This window comes from Hemicordylus capensis, chromosome 6 (genome assembly GCF_027244095.1).
Source record: "Hemicordylus capensis ecotype Gifberg chromosome 6, rHemCap1.1.pri, whole genome shotgun sequence".
NCBI classification, from domain to species: Eukaryota; Metazoa; Chordata; class Lepidosauria; order Squamata; family Cordylidae; genus Hemicordylus; species Hemicordylus capensis.
The window spans coordinates 15,525,571-15,547,889 of NC_069662.1; the positions used below are offsets into that span (position 1 = coordinate 15,525,571).

The 22,319-nt window shown below is 46.6% G+C and overlaps 1 protein-coding gene across 1 annotated transcript in view; it reads left to right on the top strand.

Moving 5' to 3' along the window:
• LOC128332019 (interferon-induced very large GTPase 1-like) overlaps nucleotides 1-17,245 on the top strand; it is a 35,432-nt gene extending 18,187 nt beyond the window's left edge. Inside the window, exons 6-8 of the mRNA XM_053266194.1 lie at nucleotides 4,397-4,710; nucleotides 9,003-9,134; nucleotides 11,681-17,245. Of these exons, the coding sequence (XP_053122169.1) occupies nucleotides 4,397-4,710; nucleotides 9,003-9,134; nucleotides 11,681-15,615 (4,381 nt within the window). The 3' untranslated portion in view covers nucleotides 15,616-17,245. The remainder of the gene's footprint in view (nucleotides 1-4,396; nucleotides 4,711-9,002; nucleotides 9,135-11,680) is intronic.
• Nucleotides 17,246-22,319: the final 5,074 nt, after the last annotated feature.

Sequence of the window (22,319 nt, forward strand, 5' to 3'; positions counted from 1 at the left end):
TATTTTGAGTGTTCCCTCCACCTGCCTCCCGGCAAACTTGGGGGCCCGGGGTGGAATCCCACATTCAGTGTGGAAGGGGGAAACCCAAATTTGCTATAATGGGATATGTAGATTAAAGAGGGCAAAGGATGCTGGGAGGTCTGTCGAGATGTGTGAGGGCAGAGCCCATCAGAGCAGTCCAGCCAGACCCATCACAAACCTGCTGCAAGCAGCTGGCTGCTCAGTGGGCTCTCACTCTCATGAGATGGCCAGGCTACTGGGGATATGACTTTGACTGCTAAGGCACTATCCCCACCCACAGACTGCAAGCTCATGAGTTGATACACCCATTTAACCACCAGGGAATTTACAGGGGCCCCTCTGTACTGGGGTCCCCAACTCTCATTGTTAAAAAAAATAAATCCCTCTAAAGCCTTGCATGCACCCAAGAGGACATCCGGACACAGAAGGTGCCATAGCCTGGCTGTGTGCACGGCCGGGAATGACCCAATGGGACAGTACATATACTCACATTCGAAAGTCCCAGGTCCATCTGCTCTGTCTGTGCGCTGTATGCTGATAAATGGGTGCAGGGAATCAAGGGAGAGGGCACTTTCTTCTGATCCTCCAGCCATGGAGCAGCTGAGTTGACTGCAGGGCTGCGGGCGATGGCACACCTGTACATATGTGTGAATGGCCAGACAGGGGGCTGGTTTCCGAGGCACTTAGCCACCTTTGGGACCACGAAAGCAGTCCCTGCGATACCCCTGCCAACCGTGTCCCAACACACCGCAACACAGCTCTACTCGGAGCACCTATGGCCTGAAACTATAGTGAGTGGGCACAGTCCACATGTTCATACTCATCATCATGCCTTGATGAGGAGTAACCAGGGCCTTGCTCATCATAATTGCTCATGAGTAATCAGAGGTTGCAAACCGCCCCCCACCCCACCCCCAGGGAAGTGGCTAGGCTCCACTTCCCCACCCCTTCTTTGTAAAAATTAGAACAGATCCCCCTGAAACCTCCCCACCATCTTCTCCTGTGCAGACTTCTGTACACCCAAAGATCATCTAGAACAGGGATTCTCAACGCTGGGTCTCCAGGTGTTATTGGACTTCAACTCCCACAACCCCCAGCCCCAGTGGCCTTTGGTTGGGGTTTATGGGAGTTGAAGTCCAATAATATCTAGGGACCCAACGTTGAGAATCCCTGATCTAGACGCTTCCTTTATTGTTGCCAGGGGAAAAGGAAGATTACAAGGGAGGGGTAGATACTGGCGAGGACCTTTCCACCCAATCAAAACTCCCGGGTCCAAGTCCATCCTTGCACCGTATGCAGATCTGATGGGAGAGGGAAGCCTCTGTTCTCCAGTCACCCCTGGACAGCGGCTTGGTTATTGTGGGGTGATGGCAAAGGTACATGTGTATACATGAGCTGGCAGGGGGCATAGTTTTGCAGCAGCTTGTCTGTGGTCCTCAAGACAAGGAAAGTGGTCTCCAGGGTAGCACTCCCTGCGGCAGCCACTCAAAAATCATCCCTTGTTCTATTCAGAGCACCCATGGCCTGATGCTCTCATGAGGGCAATATTAGTAGGTGAATGAGATGTTTTGCCATCTGGCATCATGGCAGATTTGTCAGGCAACTATTACCTCTCCCCTTAATAGTCCTTCTCACGAGCTGTCTGGGGGTGTCCCCGTGGCCTTGCACTCTCATGCCTGGCCATTGGTCATGTGACTGGTTCCTTGTAAAAGGATCTCAGTTGACCCAAGACTGACCCTGGTGATCGGGCTTGATCATGAGCAAGCCTTTGGGGGCATGAACCCCAAGAAAGGGGAAGGGGATGGGCCCCCTTCCCCAACCTTTCTGTGTAAATAATAGAACCTGGCTATTAACAGAACCTTCTGGGAGGCTGCCTTTCAAATCCTGCCAATAGCACCCCCACCCAAACCATTTGCATGGATGGTGCAGACACCAGGCTGCAGCACAGACCCAGAGGTGCTCTTACCCCTGGATTTCGGGGCTGAAGTCCAGGGCCTCCACAGCCCCTGGGGCCCCCAAACCTTTTTTAGTCTCTCCCAGGTGGTGTGGCTGCATTAAAAATGTGTTAAAAATACTATGCGTGGGGGCTCCAAAAGCCTTTAGGCATTCAAAACTCCCAGTGCTGGCCTGGTGTGCTGCCCCATGCAGATCTCTTCGTGTGGGTATCAATGAGAGAGGGGGCCACCAGTGTCCAGCTGCCCCAGGATGGCAACGTCTCCCCTGGGGGCACGGGCAGGGGGTGCACATCTCCACATTGGTTGCTGGGCTGGCAGGGCGCAGGTTTGACAGCGGATTGGTGGCAGTAGCTGAGACCAGAGTGTTGGTTTCACTTACCGTGAAGGCTTCTTCTGGTTCCTGGGCCTGTGGACACCTCGGGGAGGGGGGTGCAGCTGTTAGGAGCAGCCCCATTGGCCACCCGAGGAAACTCATAAACATGCTCCGACTCCCCTGATTGCTGCCGATATCGGATGCTGACAAGGAATGAGTTAGGTGTGGTTGTGGCAGACGGCTCGACTCCCAGTCCCCCTGAGAAGCCGTTTGTCGCTGATAGGCAATGAGGTGGAGAGGCAGCCAGTACGAGCAGCCTGCAGACAGCCATATCTGTTGCTGACAAAAACTCCAAATTCACCGTGAACAGGGCAGGATGAGGTGGGGTCTGGCGCATGAACGGCCCAAAGGCGGCCGTGGCCGACAGGGAGAGTTGCAGCGAGATTGGGCGCATGCATAGCCGTTGGGTGGACGTGCCCAACGGGGCTGCTCCTAAGAGCCGCACCCCCCCCGAGGTGTCCTTGGGTCCAGCAACTGAGAACAGGACAGCACTTGCCCAAGTGCTTGTCCATGCATCTTTCCTGCATAGAACATCAACCCTTGCTTCCCTTAGTCTGTCACTCTTGTGAGAGAGCAGCCTGTGGGATAATTGCAGCTTATGAGTACCACCGCGCACTGCGCTAGTACCATCTTGTATGTTTTGCATTAGTGCCCAAAGATGATTCTTCTCATGAGCAAGACTTAGGGAGCAAATATTCCCACCCGGGGAAGGGGCTGGGTCCCCTTCCCCACCCTTTCTGTGTGAAAAACAGAACTTTGCTGCTCCAGCTTCCCTGCTTGGGTCTGCCTTTTGTACTCCCCCACCCCTAGCCAGTCACTCCCCTCCCTGCGCCATGATGGGGTACCCTGCTTGTGCTGCCACTTGCAGTGCTTGTGAACATACATGATTAATGCTCCATTCTCAGGGAGCAAAGCACTGAGTGCCCGCCCTGCCATCTTGTGTCCTCACCCTACCATTTGCCAGTTGGGGAAGGAGTGGGAAGAGGGAATGCTCCTCTTGAGAGAATGACAAGCCTGCAATCGGATGTGGTGGCATCCCTGTTTCCTGGCAACTCCATAGCTGTGCAACTGACAGGAGGGGCAGTTTTCTGAGAGGCTGCCAGTGAGAAATGCAGAAAGCATGGAACAGTCATATCCTCGGGTGAGAAGTGCAGAAAGCATGGAGCTGCCTCTATGACTGGGTTTGGAAATGGGTGTGAAACCATGTCTATAGCAGAGTCTACAGTCGGGGGTAATGCTTCAGCAGCAAAACTGCAGTTGGCAGTGAAGCTTAGAGAAAACCAAAGGTCCCAACTGGAGTTTGGTGGAGCTTGGTGGAGCAAAATGGAGTTAACTTTTGGACTGTAACCATGGTTTTGTGCATTCGGGTGTACTGCAGTTACAACCTTGGCAAATTATAACCGTGGTTATAGTGTACATCTGAACTTGGCCATAGAGTATTTCACATCTAGTGAAAATGGAACTAGCTGTTTCATCTAAATAACCAATATTTTTTAAAAAACATATTCACTATGCTCAAATTGGTTTGTGATCCAAAAGGTCTTCACGAGAACTGTGAAGCAAGACATGTCTGGTGGAGCAAGGGACACATGATGTGTCCCAGTTAGTTTGTGAATGATGAAGGAGCTATGTGAATCCATTGTGGGTTGTCATCTCCTCCTCCTCCTCCTCCTCCTCCTCCTCCTCCTCCTCCTCCTCCTCTGCACTCTGGCCCAGATCTATGAGTTTGTAGTGAATGATCAAGAAGATGTATGGATCATTTGGGGGCTGTGTAGTCCCCGTCCCCCCACCGCTCACAATGCACTCTGGCCCAGACCTGTGGGATTGTGGTGAAATGTATATATACAGAGCGGATGCTTATTATGCGGCAGGGTGGGCGGGGGAGCTCATTAGTTCCAGGGTCCAAAATTACCTAGCTGCACCTCTGGGAGGGATTGAAAATGTGGCAAAAATTCTGAGTGAAATGTCACGCCGCCCCCCCCCTTCTGAGTTCTAGTTATGCAAAGCCTAAAATTATTGTTTTTTAAAAAGGTTTTTTTCCCCCTAGCTTTGCCACTTTGGAAGCCATGGTTTCTGCTGAAAAACCCTCCGATATTATACGGAAAGCCAGAAAGAAGCTAACAGAAGCTCTCCAGAGAGACCCAGAACTGATCTTTACTGTGGCCCGGTCCCAGCAGCTCCTCACGGAGGGCGAGTTCTCCTTCCTCTTCCAGATACATGAGCCACAAGAGTTTCTTGAAAACTTCATCGATACTGTGCTGGGAAAAGAGGAATCAACTCATGAACGTTTCCTAGAGTTCCTGGAGAACCTGAGGCACGTCTTGCCAAGCTTGCGGCCCATTTCTGAATATTTGGAAGATGGTGAGTCAGTGGCACTTTCCAACATTCTTAGGCAGAAGAAAAGCATTTTTGTGCTTTCCCAAAGGGCTGAGATCACACATTTAACAGCAACAGCACTGAATTCCTTGTTTATGTTGTTCTTGGGCTCCCTTCTGCCTCTGACTGTATGTAGAGAGTCCCATGTGTGACTGGTACTGCTTCTTGATGGTAAAGTGGCCCTTATGTGAAATTACATTTATGTTTTCATCTTTTATAAGGACATTTTCTCATTTAATAGGACAGTGGAATTTCTTTTCCCCTCTCAAGTGATTCTGTGATAGGGGTATGCACAAAACCAGTCGGAGTGGTTTTCAAACTGAATTTGAACTGAACCACTGGGGGGGTTCTAATTTGAACCTCACTCAAACTGGTTCTAAAAGGTTCTAAATAGGGAATAATGGAGACTCAAACTGGCCCATTGTTCCCTATGGAGAGCACCTAGGGGTACAAATCTGGGTTAGGTGATAGAGACCCAAGTGTGTCAACTACCACCCAACCCCCAAAAGCAATCGGGCACTCAGGTGATTTTTAATGATTTTAAAACTTTTTTCAAGTTTTATCATTTCTGCCATAAGGAATAATGGGGATTTGAGACAGCCCCATTTCCCCCCTTTGGGGTGCCCAGGTGCTCCAAAGTAGGTTTGGGGGTAAGGCACACTGGGCAACAACTACCGCCTCAAAACTCAAAACAGTGGTGTATGGTTTTTTTATTATTTTAAGGAGTTTCTTAGTTTGGCCTCTTTGACAGTTCTCTCAATGAATCCCTATGAAGAATGTTTATATTAGCAAGCAACCACTTTGTGTTGGGATTCTTGGATGTTATATACGTTCTTTATAGGGATTCATTGACAGAACTGTCAAAGAGGCCAGAAACTAAGAAATACCTAAAGAAAAAAAGGGGGGAAACCTATACCTGTATATCCCACCAGCTTGGGGTTTGAGGGTGGAGTTGTTGCCCAATGTACCTTACACCTAAACCCTCTTTGGAGCACCTTGGCACCCCCCAAGGGGGAAATCGGCTGGTTGGGCCACCTCAAATCCCCATTATTTCCTATGGCAGAAATGATAGAACTTGAAAAATGTTTTAAAAATCACATGAGTGCCTGGTTGCCTTGGGAGTTGGGTCCCCCCATGGGTGCCTACTACCCTACCTGGTTTTGTGCCCCTAAATGTGCCGCAAATCAAGACAGTGACACAACTAAACTGCAAACTGAAAAATCACAACAGAGACAGATCTGCATTACACCATGGCGAACTACACACAAAGACTGACATGACAACAAGAACTGCAAACCAAGAAAACCAGCAGGAAAGGAAATTACGCTGAAGATTACAACTAGCCTGCAGCCACAAAAACCTAGTTACCTCACACAGAGGAAGACGCAAAACTGCAAAAACCAAAAAACACCTTTAACCCCAACCCATTACGCACAAACTTTAAAGAAGAACACATTTAAACACACACATTGAAGCAAGCAACCATTTAGGGGAAAAAGAATCATTTAAAGCAAAGCATATTAAAAACCCACATTTTAGATATCCAATAAAAATTTAAAATAACGCACCTTGAGCTAGTTTATTTTCTTCTCTTCGTGCATGGTAAAATAAAGGAAAATTTGCCTCAGACTGGCAGGACCACCACATCTTTGGTGAGAGCCTACATAGGCAGACATGTGGTGGCACCAGACCACTGACACCTCACTGGCAGTGTGCGTATGTGTTTGGCGCATGTATGTGGGTGCTAGCCACAACTGAAAGGAAAGAAATAGGAAGCTATATACATTTTATAATTATGTACAAGCATGCATGCGCGCGCACACATACACACCTATACAGCTATTTACACACCTATCTACACAAACCTCCACACACCTATCTACACAAACCTCCACACACCTATCTACACATTGACAAATTTACACAGTCCCACATGCGGTGCAACCCCCCACAAGCCACTGATCTACACATATACATATTTGCTAATTCACACGTTTACAGATTTACACAATTACAGAGCTCTGCATGGTGCAACCCCCCCAAGCCACCTATCTACACATTTACACATTACCGCACAGCACAACCTTCCCCCAGCTATCTATTTACATATTTACACAGTCCTGAGCTGAACGCAAGCCCCCCACCCACCTAGTGTGTGTGTGTGCCCACAGTCCCCCGAGTGCTACTGGCCAAGGGCACCAGATGTTCATCTTCATGAGTGGTGCCAGTGGGTCTGTGTGTGTGTATGTGTGTGTGTCATGCTACAGCACTAACTGCATGCTGTGACACAGCACAGCTTTGGAAAAAATGAGGGAGGATTGGGGTTGAGTGGAAGACGTTGTGGGCAGGTGACCAATACCATGGGTCAACCATGGGCCAATCACTCACCCACCTCAACCTTCCGCTCAGAGTGACCCAGCAGGGGGAGGTTGCCCTTGAGGAAGACCAATTGCTCCACCAAGTCAGTGTCCAGGCGTGAACAATGGGGTGTCACCATGTCTCCAGCACATGAAAACCACAACCTTCTCGCTCTGGACACTACTTGGTAGGCAGGAGAGGAGGTGTACTGCCACCACCACCAGGTGTGGCCAGACTTGGTGGCTCATTGCCCAGAATTGCCATGGAAAAGGCCTCTGGACCAGTCCAGAATTTGGCCGGTCTGGCAGTCTGGCAGCGGGGGGGAGTGTCACTTTAAGGGCAGGGGGGTAGTACTTACCCCTCCCGCCGGCGCGTGCCGGCGGTGACAACGGATGTGTGTGCACTGCACCGGGCGCATCCGTAGCACCAGCTTCTACTTACTTTAGAGCTTTGCAGTCAACGATGGGGGCAGGGGCGGCAGGGAGGAACCCTACCGCCCCAAAAACATTTGTTTAAAGATGAGCGCCGGAGGGGGAAGAGTGGCGGGAGGGGTAGGTACTACCCCCCGCTCTTAAAGTGACACTCCCCCCAGTGCCGGACCACGCCTCCGTGGCTCCGTGCACATCCCTAGTTCTCTACATCACATGATGAGATGTTGAGGGAGCCCATGCTCACTCTGCCGCTCATGGAGCATGCACCTGGACCTTTCACTCTGGTGGAAATGGGCTGCAATCTTGCGGAGCAGTGGTAGTGTGGAGCACAAGCGCAGCTGTGACAGCAGCAGCACCTACTGGTGAACGGGCCTGTTCCTTTGCCTCCTTGAGCCAATGGCATCTGTCACAGCTAGGTGAAGTGTGTGGGCCATACATTGCATGTTCACACACACCATCAGCTCTACTGCCTTGGTTACGTTGGAGGCATTGTCTGTGACAATGAACCCCCTGCTGAGGTTTGGCAACCCTGTTAGCCATTCTGGCAGTTGATGGCGGTCGCCACCTCCTCCTTGGTGTGCACCATGTCCATTGTCTGCACATGCATGACAACCCACTTGTGTCGAGCTGCATGGGACGGGATGGGTGCGGAGGCAGCACCAGAGGTCCCCCCACTCTCTCCAGCCCCCACCAGTGAGCAGTGAGGAAAGAAGCATGCATCCCACGCACACTGTTCCATAGATCAGTGGTGAAATGCACACTTGTGCTGGGCTTGGCTCAGTTTGAACTCGGACCGGCAGTGCCATTTTAAAGGCCAGTTTGAACTGAATTTGTTCAAATTCAAACTGAACCAGTTTGCACATCCCTATTCTGTGAGCAAGGAGAGATGCATTAATTCTCTTCATCTCCTCCCCTTCCCTGGAAAATTGATTTCTACTTTCTTTTTCTTCTGACAAAGATCCTGTGCTCTTAAGAGATGCATAACAACACTTCAGCAAGTGTGGCTCCAACTTATAGCTATAGCTACACATTTATTCCTGTAGCTGACTATCATTATCATCATATTATGTCACCTCAATTTCATTGAAAAAGGAAGAAGCATTTGAGCTCTGACACCGTCACATATCATTTGAATCCAAGAAGCTTTGTAATGCAAAGGGAGAAACTCTGCCTCATAACTTAGAACCAACATCTTAGAGCCAAAAAATTGGATCTGCTGCTATCACCTTTATTTTGAGCCCGTGTTATAGGGTTTCTAAAACACAGAAATCTGATGTGAGAGGAACATGCATGTATGTGTGTGCACACACACACCTTTCTTTGAAAATTTTGATACTGATACAGAATCAATTATGTGTTTGAGTAGTTTCTTATTGCTGCATAATCTGTATTCCTTTGTTGCAAATGAGTCTTTCTATTATTAGCTTACTGAAAGATATATTTGACTAAGTAAAACTCTTTATCTGCATTCACTTTCTCAATATGTAGAAGCAGAATCATCTTTCAAAATCACGCGCAGAAATGACAGTGTTTCAAATAACAGAAACACAGCTGGGTTAAGAGAGATATCCCATTCAGAGGATGCAAAAAAGAATCTGGAGAGAGAAGAAACAGCCACCAGTGAGTAATGTATTTCGTTAAATGATTACCTGAGGTCTTGCCAAGAAGGACACTGTTGTTTGGGACACCCTACTGCAGATGGTGCTCACACTAGGATGGCAGCTCTGTCCTCTTCCTCAGTGCTCTCCGCAGTTGCTTTGTTATCTATTGATCTCGCTCCATATTGTTGTCATTTTTTTGACCTCCCATCCAACAAGGGGAGCTGCAATCATCTATGATCATATGAGAAATATGTCTTGTTTATATAAGGTGCAGAGGGAGAACACTAGGTTTCTCACTGGAGCATCCAGGAGCAAATTGTAGAAGAAGGTGGAATGTTTCTTTTGGGGAGGTCTTCTATGGAATATAATGGTGTCATAGTAAGTGTAGGCTGCTTTGTGGTTTCTAGTAGAGTAGTAAAGGTTTTCATCCTTTTTATTTATGTTTGTTTCATTTGTTTTTCCTTTTTTGTGTTTTTCATTTGTCTTATAAAACAGAAAAGAAACATTTCATTTTTAAACAATGCATCATAACTGTGATGCATCATGGGTCATGTGATTAAACAAAATGGCTGCTGGGAGAAGGCAGTTTTGTCACTGGTCTTGAACCGAAACTGACAGTTTGGTTCCAGACCAGTTGATGGTTTGGATTCAAAGCTGGCAGTTAAAATAATAACCCTTCCTTCCTCCCAAAACATGAAAATGAATGGCAGTGAACAGGGGTTCCAAAACAGAACCCCCATATACCATCATTCTTTCCAGTAGTTCCTAAGTGCATTTATTTCTGATGAATGGAAACAAATATATATAATTTTTACATTTATATCCCGCTTTTTCCTCTGAGGAGCTCAGAGCAGTTTACATGGTTATCCTCAAAACAACCTTGCGAGGTAGGTTAGGCTGAGAGATACATGACTGGCCCAGAGTCACCCACTGAGTTTCATGGTTGATTGGGGTCTTCCCAGTCCTAGTCCAACATTCTGACCTCTATGCTATGCTTGCTCATGAATGGCTCATCATACGCTATGAATGGGTCTCATTTGTATCCCTTTCCATTCATTTCAAAAATGAACACACATGTCGAAAACATTATAGGCTGGTTCTCTAAACAATTCGCTAAACAATTCTGATTAGGGTAGGAGATGCATCCTACCCAAGTTCAGGAGCTGTACGTGCTCCCATTTTCCAATCAGCTGTGAATAAAAGGTAAGGTAGGAGCGGGAGGAAGTGATCGTCTGCTAAGCAGCGTCTAGGTTGGAGGGCTTGGCCCTACCCAGCAGCTGAACCCAACTCTTTAAGGAATTAGGACGAAAGCCCTTCAGCTCAGCTGCTGCTTAGCAAATGATCACTTCCTCCCCCTCCTACCTTACTTTTTACTCACAAATGATTGGAAAAATATGAGTACACACAGCTCCTGATCCCGGTTAGTATGTTCTCCTTCCCTGATTAGAATTATGAGAACATCCCTTATATCAGAACCCCACAGAACACAACACAATGCAGACTACCAAAAAGGCGTCATAGGAAAAGAAAGCTACAAAGGGATGACTGTAAAAAAGAAAAACATTGTAGCCAAGGTGAGACTGCATGACAGTTTGGGGGGTTTAGCTTAACAAAGGGTCAGGATGGTAGCAGTTAACTGGTGAGCTCTGCAGTCCTTAGAAGAAAATCTCCATTAAATGGGAAAATAAGATCAATCGGTCATCACACAGTGTATCCACTCAACAAATACACACAAAATATTTCATTCCCCTTTAATGTCTAAATATTTGGCTATCTGAGCAGAGCTGTTCAGAATTAAAATAAAGTTCCAATAGTTCTTCAGTTATTGTTATAGTTGCACATGCTTTGCATGAAGAACTAACTTCCGCCCAGTAGGGCAGAGAGTACTTGCCTTAGGAACAAGATGGTGGGATGCACAATGGACCTCCACCATCATGTAATATATTGAGGTCATTCACACCATCAAAAACTGTGTTCCGCCTGGGCTTGGGGGCTGTGTGTGCTCTCATTTTTTGGTTGTGTGTGGAAGCAAGCTAGGAAGAAAACTTGGTTAGCTTTTCCCTTTGCTTCCACACAATCACTTCTACCCAGGTTTTCCTCCTACTTTGCTTCCACACAAGCAAAAATTGGGAGCACACCCAGCTCATAAACCTGGGTAGAACAGGGGGAATCTCCCTATGTTGCAGGAGAAGTACAAAGAGAAATGCAAGACTTCTGGAAATGATGGCTGGAGATTGCCCCAGTGCCATCTTGGAAGGTACACATGGAGAATTTGGAGAGTTCAATGCTTCCCAGCGCTTTCCCCATAAAGCCCTATGGAGATACCAGTGGGAAGCACCATGCTTCGCAGCACTCCATGCATGCCTTCCCACACAACTTCCTAGACATCTCTAGAGTACTCTGTGGCTCTGGATCTCTTTAAGGGCCTCCCCCCATGCTGTAGATGGGCTGGGCAGAGGAGAGCAGTGGGAAAGCTGCCTTTTATTTAGCTTTGAATATTCAGCACCAAAAAATCACACAGTCATCATTAATGTTAATCAACTTTTTTCTCAACTTTTTCCACAGAAAAAGAATTACAGAAGTATATAAACAAGGAACTTACCCTAAGAGAAGTCCTGGAAATCAGTTCAGAAAGTCTGAAGGAAAGGACCCCTCAGTCACTGGGAGACTTGCCTTGGCATTTTCTGAGGAATGTCTTTGCTTTGAATGTAACTGCCAGGGACACAAGACTTGGGAAAGGAGCACCCAATGATCAAGGAATGAGAGGAAAGGAAGAGAAAGAGATGTTTGATGAGGGAATTTTCTTCACTAGTGAAATGGATGACAAAGTTTCTGTGAACCCCCTTGACGTCCTTTGTGCTGTTGTGCTTTGTTCAGACAACTTTCTCCGACAGGAGATCTTCTCCAAAATGTCCATGTGGCAGTTTGCTCTGCCTTTGCTTCTGCCTCCCTTGGAGACTCCTAGGTGCACCCTGATGCTCTGGGCCATGAGAGACATTGTGAAAAGATGGAGGCCCCATTCCCTGGCTGAAAGCAAAGGCTTCAGAGAGGAGAGCCTGGTGCTGACCTCCATGTCCAACATTTCCTTTGTGCGGATGGGGAACTTGGGACTCTCCAAGTCCAAACTCCTCAATGAGATTCTCAGCCCCTCCCAACAACACTACGATTTCTTCATACACCAAGACATGGAGTGTGGAAATATCCCTCAAGAAATTGCTGATGGGCTTGTGGAAATGGCCTGGTATTTCCCAGGGGGTCAGAAAAGCTCTGATCTCTTCTCAGAACCAGTTGCAATTGCAAATCTCCATGGGAATGTGGAGTCTCATTGGCTGCAGTTCCACTTTCTAACACAAGTTTCCTCAGCAGTATTTATATTTACTGAATGCATTGGAGAGAAAGAATATGCCGTCTTGTCATCATTGAAAAAATCATTGTCACTGTGTTTTTTCATCTTGGAATGTCACAGTAAATATTTCACTGATACTTCACATTTTATACGTGAATTAGCTACTGTTTTTAAACTGAAGAATTCACAAACACTAATGAAAGGTGACAGGAAAAATGAACCACAGTTTGTGGAAAAGCTACAATCTATTGTTGCAGGAATAATCCACTCTTCTTCTAAGAGCATGCGTAAACAAAACATGGCTGATGTGGCCTGTGAATTTAAAATCCAGGTGGGTGAGGATGCTCAAGACTGTCAGAATGTCCTCAGATACGCTGATGAAATCACAGGAGGCATCAAAGACATAGCAATCTATAAAAAAGAAACACTGACAGAGATCCAAGGTGATCTCTGGAAAAATCTGGCAAGAGTGGAAAAAGAGCTGTGCAGAATGAAAAGCCAAGGGGACACACCTTCAGAGCAGTACAAGTCAAGGGTGGAACTGCCCAAACAGTATGAGTGTAAGCACCACAGTGGTTTAAATAATTTCACTGATGGCATAATATATATGAATTCAGCAGAGAAGCAATATTTTTTACAATGGATGAAGTTTCACCTGGACGGGATTGTTAGGGAGAATTTGACTAGGTTGTGGGCAAAGTACAAAGAGAGATGTGAGACTTTAGGAGACAAAGGGCAGAAGACTTCAGAGTTAGACCAACTGATATCTTCTTCTTCCTTGGGAGTTGTACATTTCGTGCGTGAGTTGGGGCAATTCTATGAGGCAGAGCATTCATTGGTTAAAGAGGGCAGAATAGCAACAACCAGGAGGCAGTTTGTCCATTTCCCAATCATTGCAGCTGACTGGATGCTGGAAGAAGGATTTCCTCTAGAACAGATCAATGGAGATGCATCGAATATACCCCTTCAGTGGATAACTGATGTTCTGACTGAACTCAATAAGAAACTAGGAGGTTGGTCCAGAATGATAGTAATCATTGTGCTGGGGGTTCAGAGCACTGGGAAGTCCACCCTTCTCAACACCATGTCAACACTAGTGATTAGCTTGAGTGCCATCACAATGGTGAACATGGCCAAGAAGAATACCACTAAAGTGAAGGACATGCTGCAAATTGTGACCCATGCCTTCCTCAGGATGAAGGAGATTGGGCAAAAACCCAACTGCCAGTTTGTACATCAGAATGTCAGTGATGTTTGTGCTCATGATCAAAACATGAGGGACAGGAATTGCCTTTTGGAGCAGCTGAATGAAATGACTCAGGCTGCTGCAAAGATGGAAAACACCAAGTGGGATATCAGATTATCAGACATTATGGACTATGATCCAGAAATACATAACTGGTATATTCCAGGTCTGTGGCATGGAGTCCCACCCATGGCTCCAGTCTACAGGGGCTCCAGTGAAAAGGTCTTTGAGCTAGAGAAATACCTATTTGAATATATAAAGCATATTTCACGTGAAAGGCCTCTCAAAGACATTCCTCAGTTTATTGAGTGGGTGAAGAGTCTGTGGAATGCTGTGAAACATGAAAACTTCATCTTCATCTTCCGCAACAGCCTCATAGCAGAAGCCTATACCAACCTGTCCACAAACTATTCTGAATGGGAGTGGGCTTTCCGCAAAGAGATGCACATTTGGGTATCTGAGCAGGAAACTGTGATACAAAATGTTTCCCCTGATGCACTTGATCTCAACACTTTGAAATGTGAGCTCCAAAAGAAATTATCCGTTGGAGCACAGACGATTTCCAAGAATCTGAAGCAGTACTCTGAAAGTGGAGCAGGAAATGTATATCTGGTAGAAAAGTACAAAGAAGATTTTGTCAAGAGTGCCAAAAGCCTCAAGCGTGAACTTGAAGGTGGTTCTTATAGCAAATTGGAGGATGCCAGACGCATTGAAAAGCGTGAATACAAGACTGACATTTTCTTAACCAGATATGTGAAAACAGTTGAAGAAAAGGTTGATGGGCTTCTTGATGAATTCAGGAACAATGAATGTAAATTAGAAGACTGCAAGCTGAAAGAGGAGTTTAAAAATAGACATTTGTATAAATTAGATGAACTTGCTACATCTTTGATCACCAAATGCAGTTGGCATATTGTTGAAAAGGCCAATCCCAAAGGGGATTATGATGAAACATATTGTGTTGAATTTGTGCATATGATCAATAAGGAACTTCAAAAGAATAATGTTGAGGAGTTTTATACAACACCTGGCTTTGAAGGAGACATAAAGCTTCATATTTTGGGAGAAGCAGCCCATGCATTTCAGAAGATGTATGAAGATTTCATTAAGGAAAATGATCTCATAGCACGCCTGAAGAAACTGAAACCTCAGTATTTCTCTGCTTTCAAAGACCTTTATCTGGAAAAAGATGCCCAGCAAAACAGGGCTATGAATGTCTGTGATAAATGTCTTTATCCTGCCCTAGTGGATTACATCAAGAAAAGACTCGGGACAGAAATAATGGACAACTTTCTTAGCAATGCACAGTCCACTGAATTTGCCTGTTGGGGCTTCTTCCAATTTGCTGTTCTGAAGGAGTTGTTGCAAGGAATGAATTTTGGTCCATATGTGACATACATCAGGAACTATGAAGACAAGAGCTGCATCTGGGGACGAGTGTTAGATCACTCTGCAGTAAACGACAATCTGGAAATCCGTGAGAAAGACATTCTCTCTCTAATACTAAAAAAAATTAGGGGAACATTGGACAATCAAAAGCTTATTGAGACAATTCCAGAGTTTTTGGACAACTCTTGCAAAGCTATGCAAAAGGAACTGGTCATATCTGAGCACAATCTAGCAGGGATACAATTTAAAAACAAGTCCGCTCCTAGCCAATTCGCTTGCATTAAAAACCTCCTCCATGGTTTGGAAAAACTAATACTGTCTCAGCTGAAATCCATGGATGTTCAATCCACATTCACCAGAAGGTCTGTCAGATCACTGGATGAGATCCATAAACGAGAGTTTGGCTGTGGGAAGCAGTGTCCCTTCTGCAAAGTTCCTTGTAAAGCTGGAGGGAATTATCATCAGGAGCACTTTGCAGTAAGAATTCAGTCAGGATTTTGCAAGAGAATATGGTGCTAAATGAGCACTACTGCCAGAAGATTGGAAAATGATCACCAAACAGGCATTGGATGCTTTGAAACAAACCTTTAATAGGAAGTAAGCAACATTATCTTGAATGAAAACTGGTGAATTTCCAAACAAATCTTGACATTCACGAAGCACACCCATTTTCCTGAATGCTTCTATAGGTCTCTCTTTGAGTTTTGACCACCATGTAGCCAGCAGCTACACACATGGACAAATGTGTTGGTACCCCTCCACGAAAAAAGAAGAACCCACAATTGTCTCTGAAATAACTTGAAACTGACAAAAGTAATTGGTACCCATCATTGTTTATTCCACATTTAACAAAAATCAGACTCTGCTTTAGAGTTTTGGTGCAACAGAATATTTCAAATAATAACACAAATGAAAATGGCATGGACAAAAATGATGGGACCCTTAACCTAATATTTTGTTACACAACCTTTAGAGGCAGTCACTGCAAACAAGCGATTCCTGTAGCTCTCAATGAGACTTTTGTGCCTGTCAACAGGTAGTTTGGCCCACTCTTCCTGAGCAAACTGCTCCAGCTGTGTCAGGTTTGAAGGGTGCCTTCTCCAGACTGCATGTTTCAGTTCTTTCCATAGATGTCTGATAGGATTCAAATCAGGGCTCATAGAAGGCCACTTCAGAATAGTCCAATGTTTTGTTCTTAGCCATTCTTGGGTGCTTTTAGCTGTGTGTTTTGGGTCATTATCCTGTTGGAGGATCCATGACCTGCAACTGAGACAGAGCTTTGACACTGGGTGGTACGTTTCACTCCAGAATGTCTTGATAGTCTTGAGATTTCATTGCTCCCTGCACAGATTCAAGGCACCCCGTGACAAACGCAACAAAGCAGCCCCAAAACATAACTGAGCCTCCTCCTCGTTTCACAGTAGGTATGGTGTTCTTTTCTTTGAAAGCTTCATTTTTTCGTCTGTGGACATAGACCTGATATGACATGCCAAAAAGCTCCAGTTTTGTCTCATCTGTCCAAACAACATTCTCCCAGAAGCATTGTGGCTTGTCAATATGCATTTTAGCAAATTCCAGTCTGGCTTTTTAATGGTTTTCTTTCAACTGTGGAGTCCTCCTGAGTCGTCTTCTATTAAGCCCACTGTCACTCCAAAAGCGACGGATGGTGCGATCAGACACTGATGGACCTTGACCTTGGAGTTCAGCTTGTATCTCTTTGGAAGTTGTCCTTGGCTTTTTGTCTACCATTCTCACTATCCTTCTGCCCATTCTGGGGTCAATTTTCCTCTTGCAGCCGCGTCCAGGGAGGTTGGCTACAATCCCATGGAGCTTGAACTTCTTAATACTATTTGCAACTGTTGTCACAGGAACATCAAAGTGCTTGGAGATGGTCTTATAGCCTTTGCCTTTAACATGCTTGTCTATAATTTTATTTCTGATCTCCTCAGACAACTCTCTCCTTTGCTTTCTCTGCTCCATGTTCATTGTGGGACACACGATGATACCAAACAGTAGAGTGACCACTTTTCTGCATTTAAATAGGCTGAATGACTTATTGCACGATTGGAGACATGTGTGATACTAATTAAAGAAAACAGCTAATTTGAAAAATTACTCTAATCCCATTATTTATTATCTTTTCTAGGGATACCAAAACTGTGTCCAGGCCACTTTACAATATCTTTGTAAAATAAGCAATACTTTATCTCTTTTCACACTTGCTTTACTTTACTCGATGGCCTATCGAAGGCATGCAGGTATCCACATGGGACAATTGCTTTTCATTTAATCACTTTTCAGGAGGCATAAAACTGGCTCCACACATTGGTAGTGAAATGCAGGCTGGTGTCAGGCACTGCTGGCTGCAGCAGCCGCAACACAAGCACCCTGCATGCCTGTTACAAGGAAGGCATCAGCCGCCTACTGAAGGTGGTGCGTGAGGGGATCTGCTAGTCAGTGGCAAGCAGCTGGAGCAGCCGGCAGAAGCTGATGTTCTCTGCTATCTGAAATGGCTGGTCGTCCAAAGCCATCATCTCTCCAATGGCCTTTCAAAAACCAAATTTCTAGCCCTCATGGTGGTAAGGACGGGATTAAAAGGGCAGTGGCCAAGTCTGACAAAATCTTCTGGAAACTGCTCCCCTTGCCCCCTGTCCACATGCCCATGGGGTAGGGTATTGGATACAGAATTTAGGAGCCTCAGAATATTAGTTTTGTGCCTTAGTGTGCCTCTGGGCACACTATATTAGTGTGCCTCTGGGCAACTCAACGCTTGGCCACTGTGGACTGCATCCACTGTGCAATGTGCAACACCCACTACTTGAGAGCAGGAGCACATCGTTGGCATCCTCAGATGCTTGGCACCATTTCCCCTGCTGACCTGTGCCCTGCACTGTGTGCAGACAGCACATCTAGGCTCACCTTGGTCCCACATGATGCTGCAGCTGGGCCAGGACCATTTGGGTTCTGGCAGTACTACTGGACCTGCTGGCTGACCACCAACACCACCCCCACCACCCTCTGTATGGGGCTGAGAAAGTCCAGGCTCCACAGGAATGATTTTCTCCTGATCCTCTCAGTAACAGACTGAGAGTCACACTGTGGGTCATGCTGCGAGTGGGAATTAGTGGGGAGGAGCATGGAGAGAGGGGTCTGGCTGGGCCAGAGGCCATCAACACCTCCTTCTCCACTCCCACCAAGGGAAGAGCTTCTCCCCCACGCACTACTTCTACCTCAGCCACCACAGGAGGCTGGAGTGTGGGGCAGGCTCAACTGGAAAGGAGATCCTGTGCACAAAAGTAAGTGGGGCCAAAGACATGGGGAGTGGGTGGCTGCCCCTCTCGCTGCCCATATCTGCTATCCCAACCAGCATTCTCACCCTTCCCTCTGAACCTTGGTCAGCACTGTCATGGAGACCATCTTCCCCTGGGGCCTTTAAATTAAAGCCCAAGGCCTACTCAAGCACTCCCTAGCACCTTTCAACCTGGATCCCTTCCCCAAACTAAGCCCTATTTAAAAGATAGTGATGGAATTCTCCTTTCAGTGTCTTCTCCTGTCAGCTTCTTCAGTTGGGGTATTTGGCCAGGGGCTTCAAGTGATCAGGCCAAACACACACTGGCACTCAACAGCACAGTGGAGGTCAATCAACAGCAAGATAAGCCACAAAAGCAGGGCTCCAATAACAGAGAGCAAGGCAGGCAGCAGCACCAGTGCAGCAAGAGCAAGGTAAGGCACTCTTCCTCCAGAAGCCCAAGGCAGAGTAAAGCCAGGCAGGAACTTTGAAACTCCCTGCTTTTTGCTCCCCCCTCCCTCATCCCTCCGCTATAGCCAATGGGGGCAGAATTGCCCTGACAAAACAAAGATTTGAATGACAACAAGCCAACCAGGATAAAGGAGATTGCTAGCCAATCAAAAGTGGCAGAAAACCAATGAGCAACTGAGAAAACCTGTAAACAAAGTGGAGAAAATGGTGGCCACCTGTCATGCCCTCGCTCTCAGATAGCAAAGAGGAGGGGGAGGCAGGCAGCCCTCCAGCAGGTGGAGAGGCACCTGAAAGGGAGTGCTCGGCTGGTGGCCCGCAGGAGATAGCAGAGACGGGTCAGGGAGAGGGTTCAGGACAAGATGGCCCACCAGGAGCCAAGGACTTGGGGGATGGAAGATCAAACCACAAGCTGGAGGACGAACAGCTTTTAACTCCCCAAGAGCGCAGATGTGAAAAGCAGTGATGGCAGGTGCAGGAGCTCCATAGAAGCCAGCGCCTCCTCGAGAGGCAGCAAGAGAGACGCTAAATGTCCGACAACTGGCTGGGGGAGGAGAGCAATTAAGGCCAAGGACTATAAATCAGCCGGTGTGGCAATGAACAAGCTGCTGGAAACAACACGTTGGTTGGGCTTGTGCTGCATTTGAAGCGTCTGCTATTTCGGATTCCAGGCTTCATGTTGAGCTCCTGAGACCCAGGCTTCCCTGCTTGTATTTGAACCCTGAGCTGCTGGCTCCTCCAACAGAGACCTTGGACCAGGCATGGTCTGGCAGTCAAGTTCGTGACAGTGCCAGGCCATTCGAACCACCGAACAGGTTTGAACCAGTCCTATATGAACTGGGCTTGGTTCAGTTTGACCTCAAACCTTGTTTTGGGGGCCGGTCCAGTTCAAGTTTGAACTGGTCTAACTGGTCCATTTTTAGTAGAACCCTGTTTGAATAGAACCAGTTCTGCACACCCTTTCATGATATTTTTCTAATGTTAAACAGACATGAATTGATGATGGATTGAATGGAGGCAAAGGAAGACAGGATTTAGAGGGCCAATGTTTCATGCCTGCTTGATGGATGATGCTGTTATCAATGGAAAAGGAGAGAGTGTGAGGAGAGGAGAGTTTGGGAGGAAAGATGAGAAGTTTGCTTTTGGACATATTGCATCTGAGATGACAATGAAACTTGATTGTTAGGGAATGCTCTGCAGCATTCACATTGTGGACCAGGCCCGGTCTTCAACAAGACTTTAATGCTTGTGAAAGAGAGCAGTGTCTGGCTTTATATGTATGCCGCACTGGCTCCAGTATTGGGGCTGACCGAGGTGGGGCCCTTGCACTGCTGGCCACACCTCCTGATTCTGATGGCAGCATCAGGGAATGGGATGAGCACCAGCTTCCTCATGCACCCCCTCTGCCTCTCCCCATTACTGCCAGTAGTGCTTTCAGCTTCAGGTTGGGCAGCAAAGAGGAAGGAGCTCCCTTCTTGCCACCCAACCTGCAGTCTAAAACTGATCCTTGCTGCGAGGTAGCCAGGAGCAGAAGGCTGGTGAGGCGAAGCCTGGCTGGTAGAGGATGGGGTTGGATGCCCCCTGCATTCACCATCCTATTGCAAGAGATGCCAGCTGAAGCCAGCACCTCAGCTTGCCTCCTTCATGAGCCCCCTTGTGAGTGTGTGTGTATGTGTTTAAGTGTGAGTGTGTACGTTTCTTGAGGTGCCCACAATTGTACATGGTGGAATGTCTGGTTTTTTGTGTGGTCATATTACCTTTTATCACAGCAGATTTGCTAAGAAACATCTGCATGGGAAACCAGGTATTTGACTGTCTACTTTAAGGAAGAAACCCTCAAGCTAGTCTCATGTCATGTTTCATGGCAAGAGCCTAATGCAGGTGCTCCAGTGAACTTGTGCACATTCTGCACACTTTCCTGCAATGAGTATAAACACTTGCTGGTGCTCAGGCACACTCACCAGTCCACACATATTCTCCAACCTCCAATTACCCCAACACCTATGCCCAAGTTCAGCTGCTGCAGCTCTATAAACAACACTTCCTTAAGGTGGAGCTGGCTCAAAGCAGGTCTTTGTCAGAACAAGTGTTCTGTCCTTGGTGCTTTTACCAAGATGTCCCCAAATAAGTTTGATTGATTGATTGATTGATTGATTGATTGATATACTACCTTCCTAAAGTGACTCAGGGCAGTTCACATTAAAATAAAAAACACATAATAAAACAATTAAAATCAAATAACATTTAACCAGATTAAAATTAATATTAACAACTAGGCATCATTAAAAGCCAGGCTAAAAAGATGGGTCTAAGGCTCTCCTGAATGCCTCCAAGGAAGATAATCCTCTCCTATCCATAGGGAGTGCATTCCTCAACTAAGGGGCAACAACTGAGAAGGCCCGATATCACCGGTTCATGACTACCAGATGAACCAGTGGTACCCAAAGACAGACTCCTGATGATCTTAATGAGCAGCAGGGATATTGTAGGGATATTGTGAACGAGCATTCTGACCCCTGACCTTTATTAAGAAGTCTCAAAAGAATCATTTCAATTTTCTTCAATTTTTCTTGAAATCCTTCAGAATGAGCATATACTCTCAAACACATTTTTATCCCACTTTTCATTTTTTAAAAGGTGGTTTTCAGTATAAAACAGACAATGATAAAATCAGTTGCTGCAAAATTCAGTACGTGGTGAGTCTTATTCAGGTTGGCTTTGCACAATTACTGCCAATCTAAAATTTTAGATGATTTAGTCTCTGAGTCTGTCATCACGGAGGAAGAGTATGAGGACTTGGACGAAGGAAAAGAGGACTTCAAGAAAAAAATTTGAAGTTTGAAAGTTGTTGTGTATAGTACAGAAAAGAGGCAGGTGGGGGGAAGCTTGCTGCAAGTTCCTGGAGCATTTGGAAACTGCACATCCAGGTTCAACTCAATCGCTGCAAAATTCAGTACGTGGTGAGTCTTATTCAGGTTGGCTTTGCACAATTACTGCCAAGTCCAGAATCTGGGAATGTGTCAGGGAAATCTGGGCATAAGCAGTGTGTGTTCCCACAACAGTGGCATGCTCCCTGACCCATCCACCTGCAGAGAGACTGCCCTGCCCCTGCCACTCACCTTGTCTCTGCAAATGCACAGAGGCTGGCTGGCATTGCAGCCAAGTGCCACCATGGATTCTAAATAGTATGCTGCTAAAATGGCCACCATGCATTTGTAGAGGCCAGCTGCATTACAGAGGCAGGGAAGCCTTGGCACAGGCCGCTGGGTGAGCCGCTGTGCTACCCGGAACCTGCAGGATTGGTGCCTGCAGTGGCAAGGTGAACAGTGTAGCGTGCCACGGGGAAGAGAAGGGGAGAGTGAGGTGGCCAGAAATGAGCATGGTGGCAAAGCAGCATGGGTTCTTCGGACTTGTGTGCCCTATTAAAGCTCTGCCTTGAGTGCACTCCTGTTGGGCGTGATGTCTG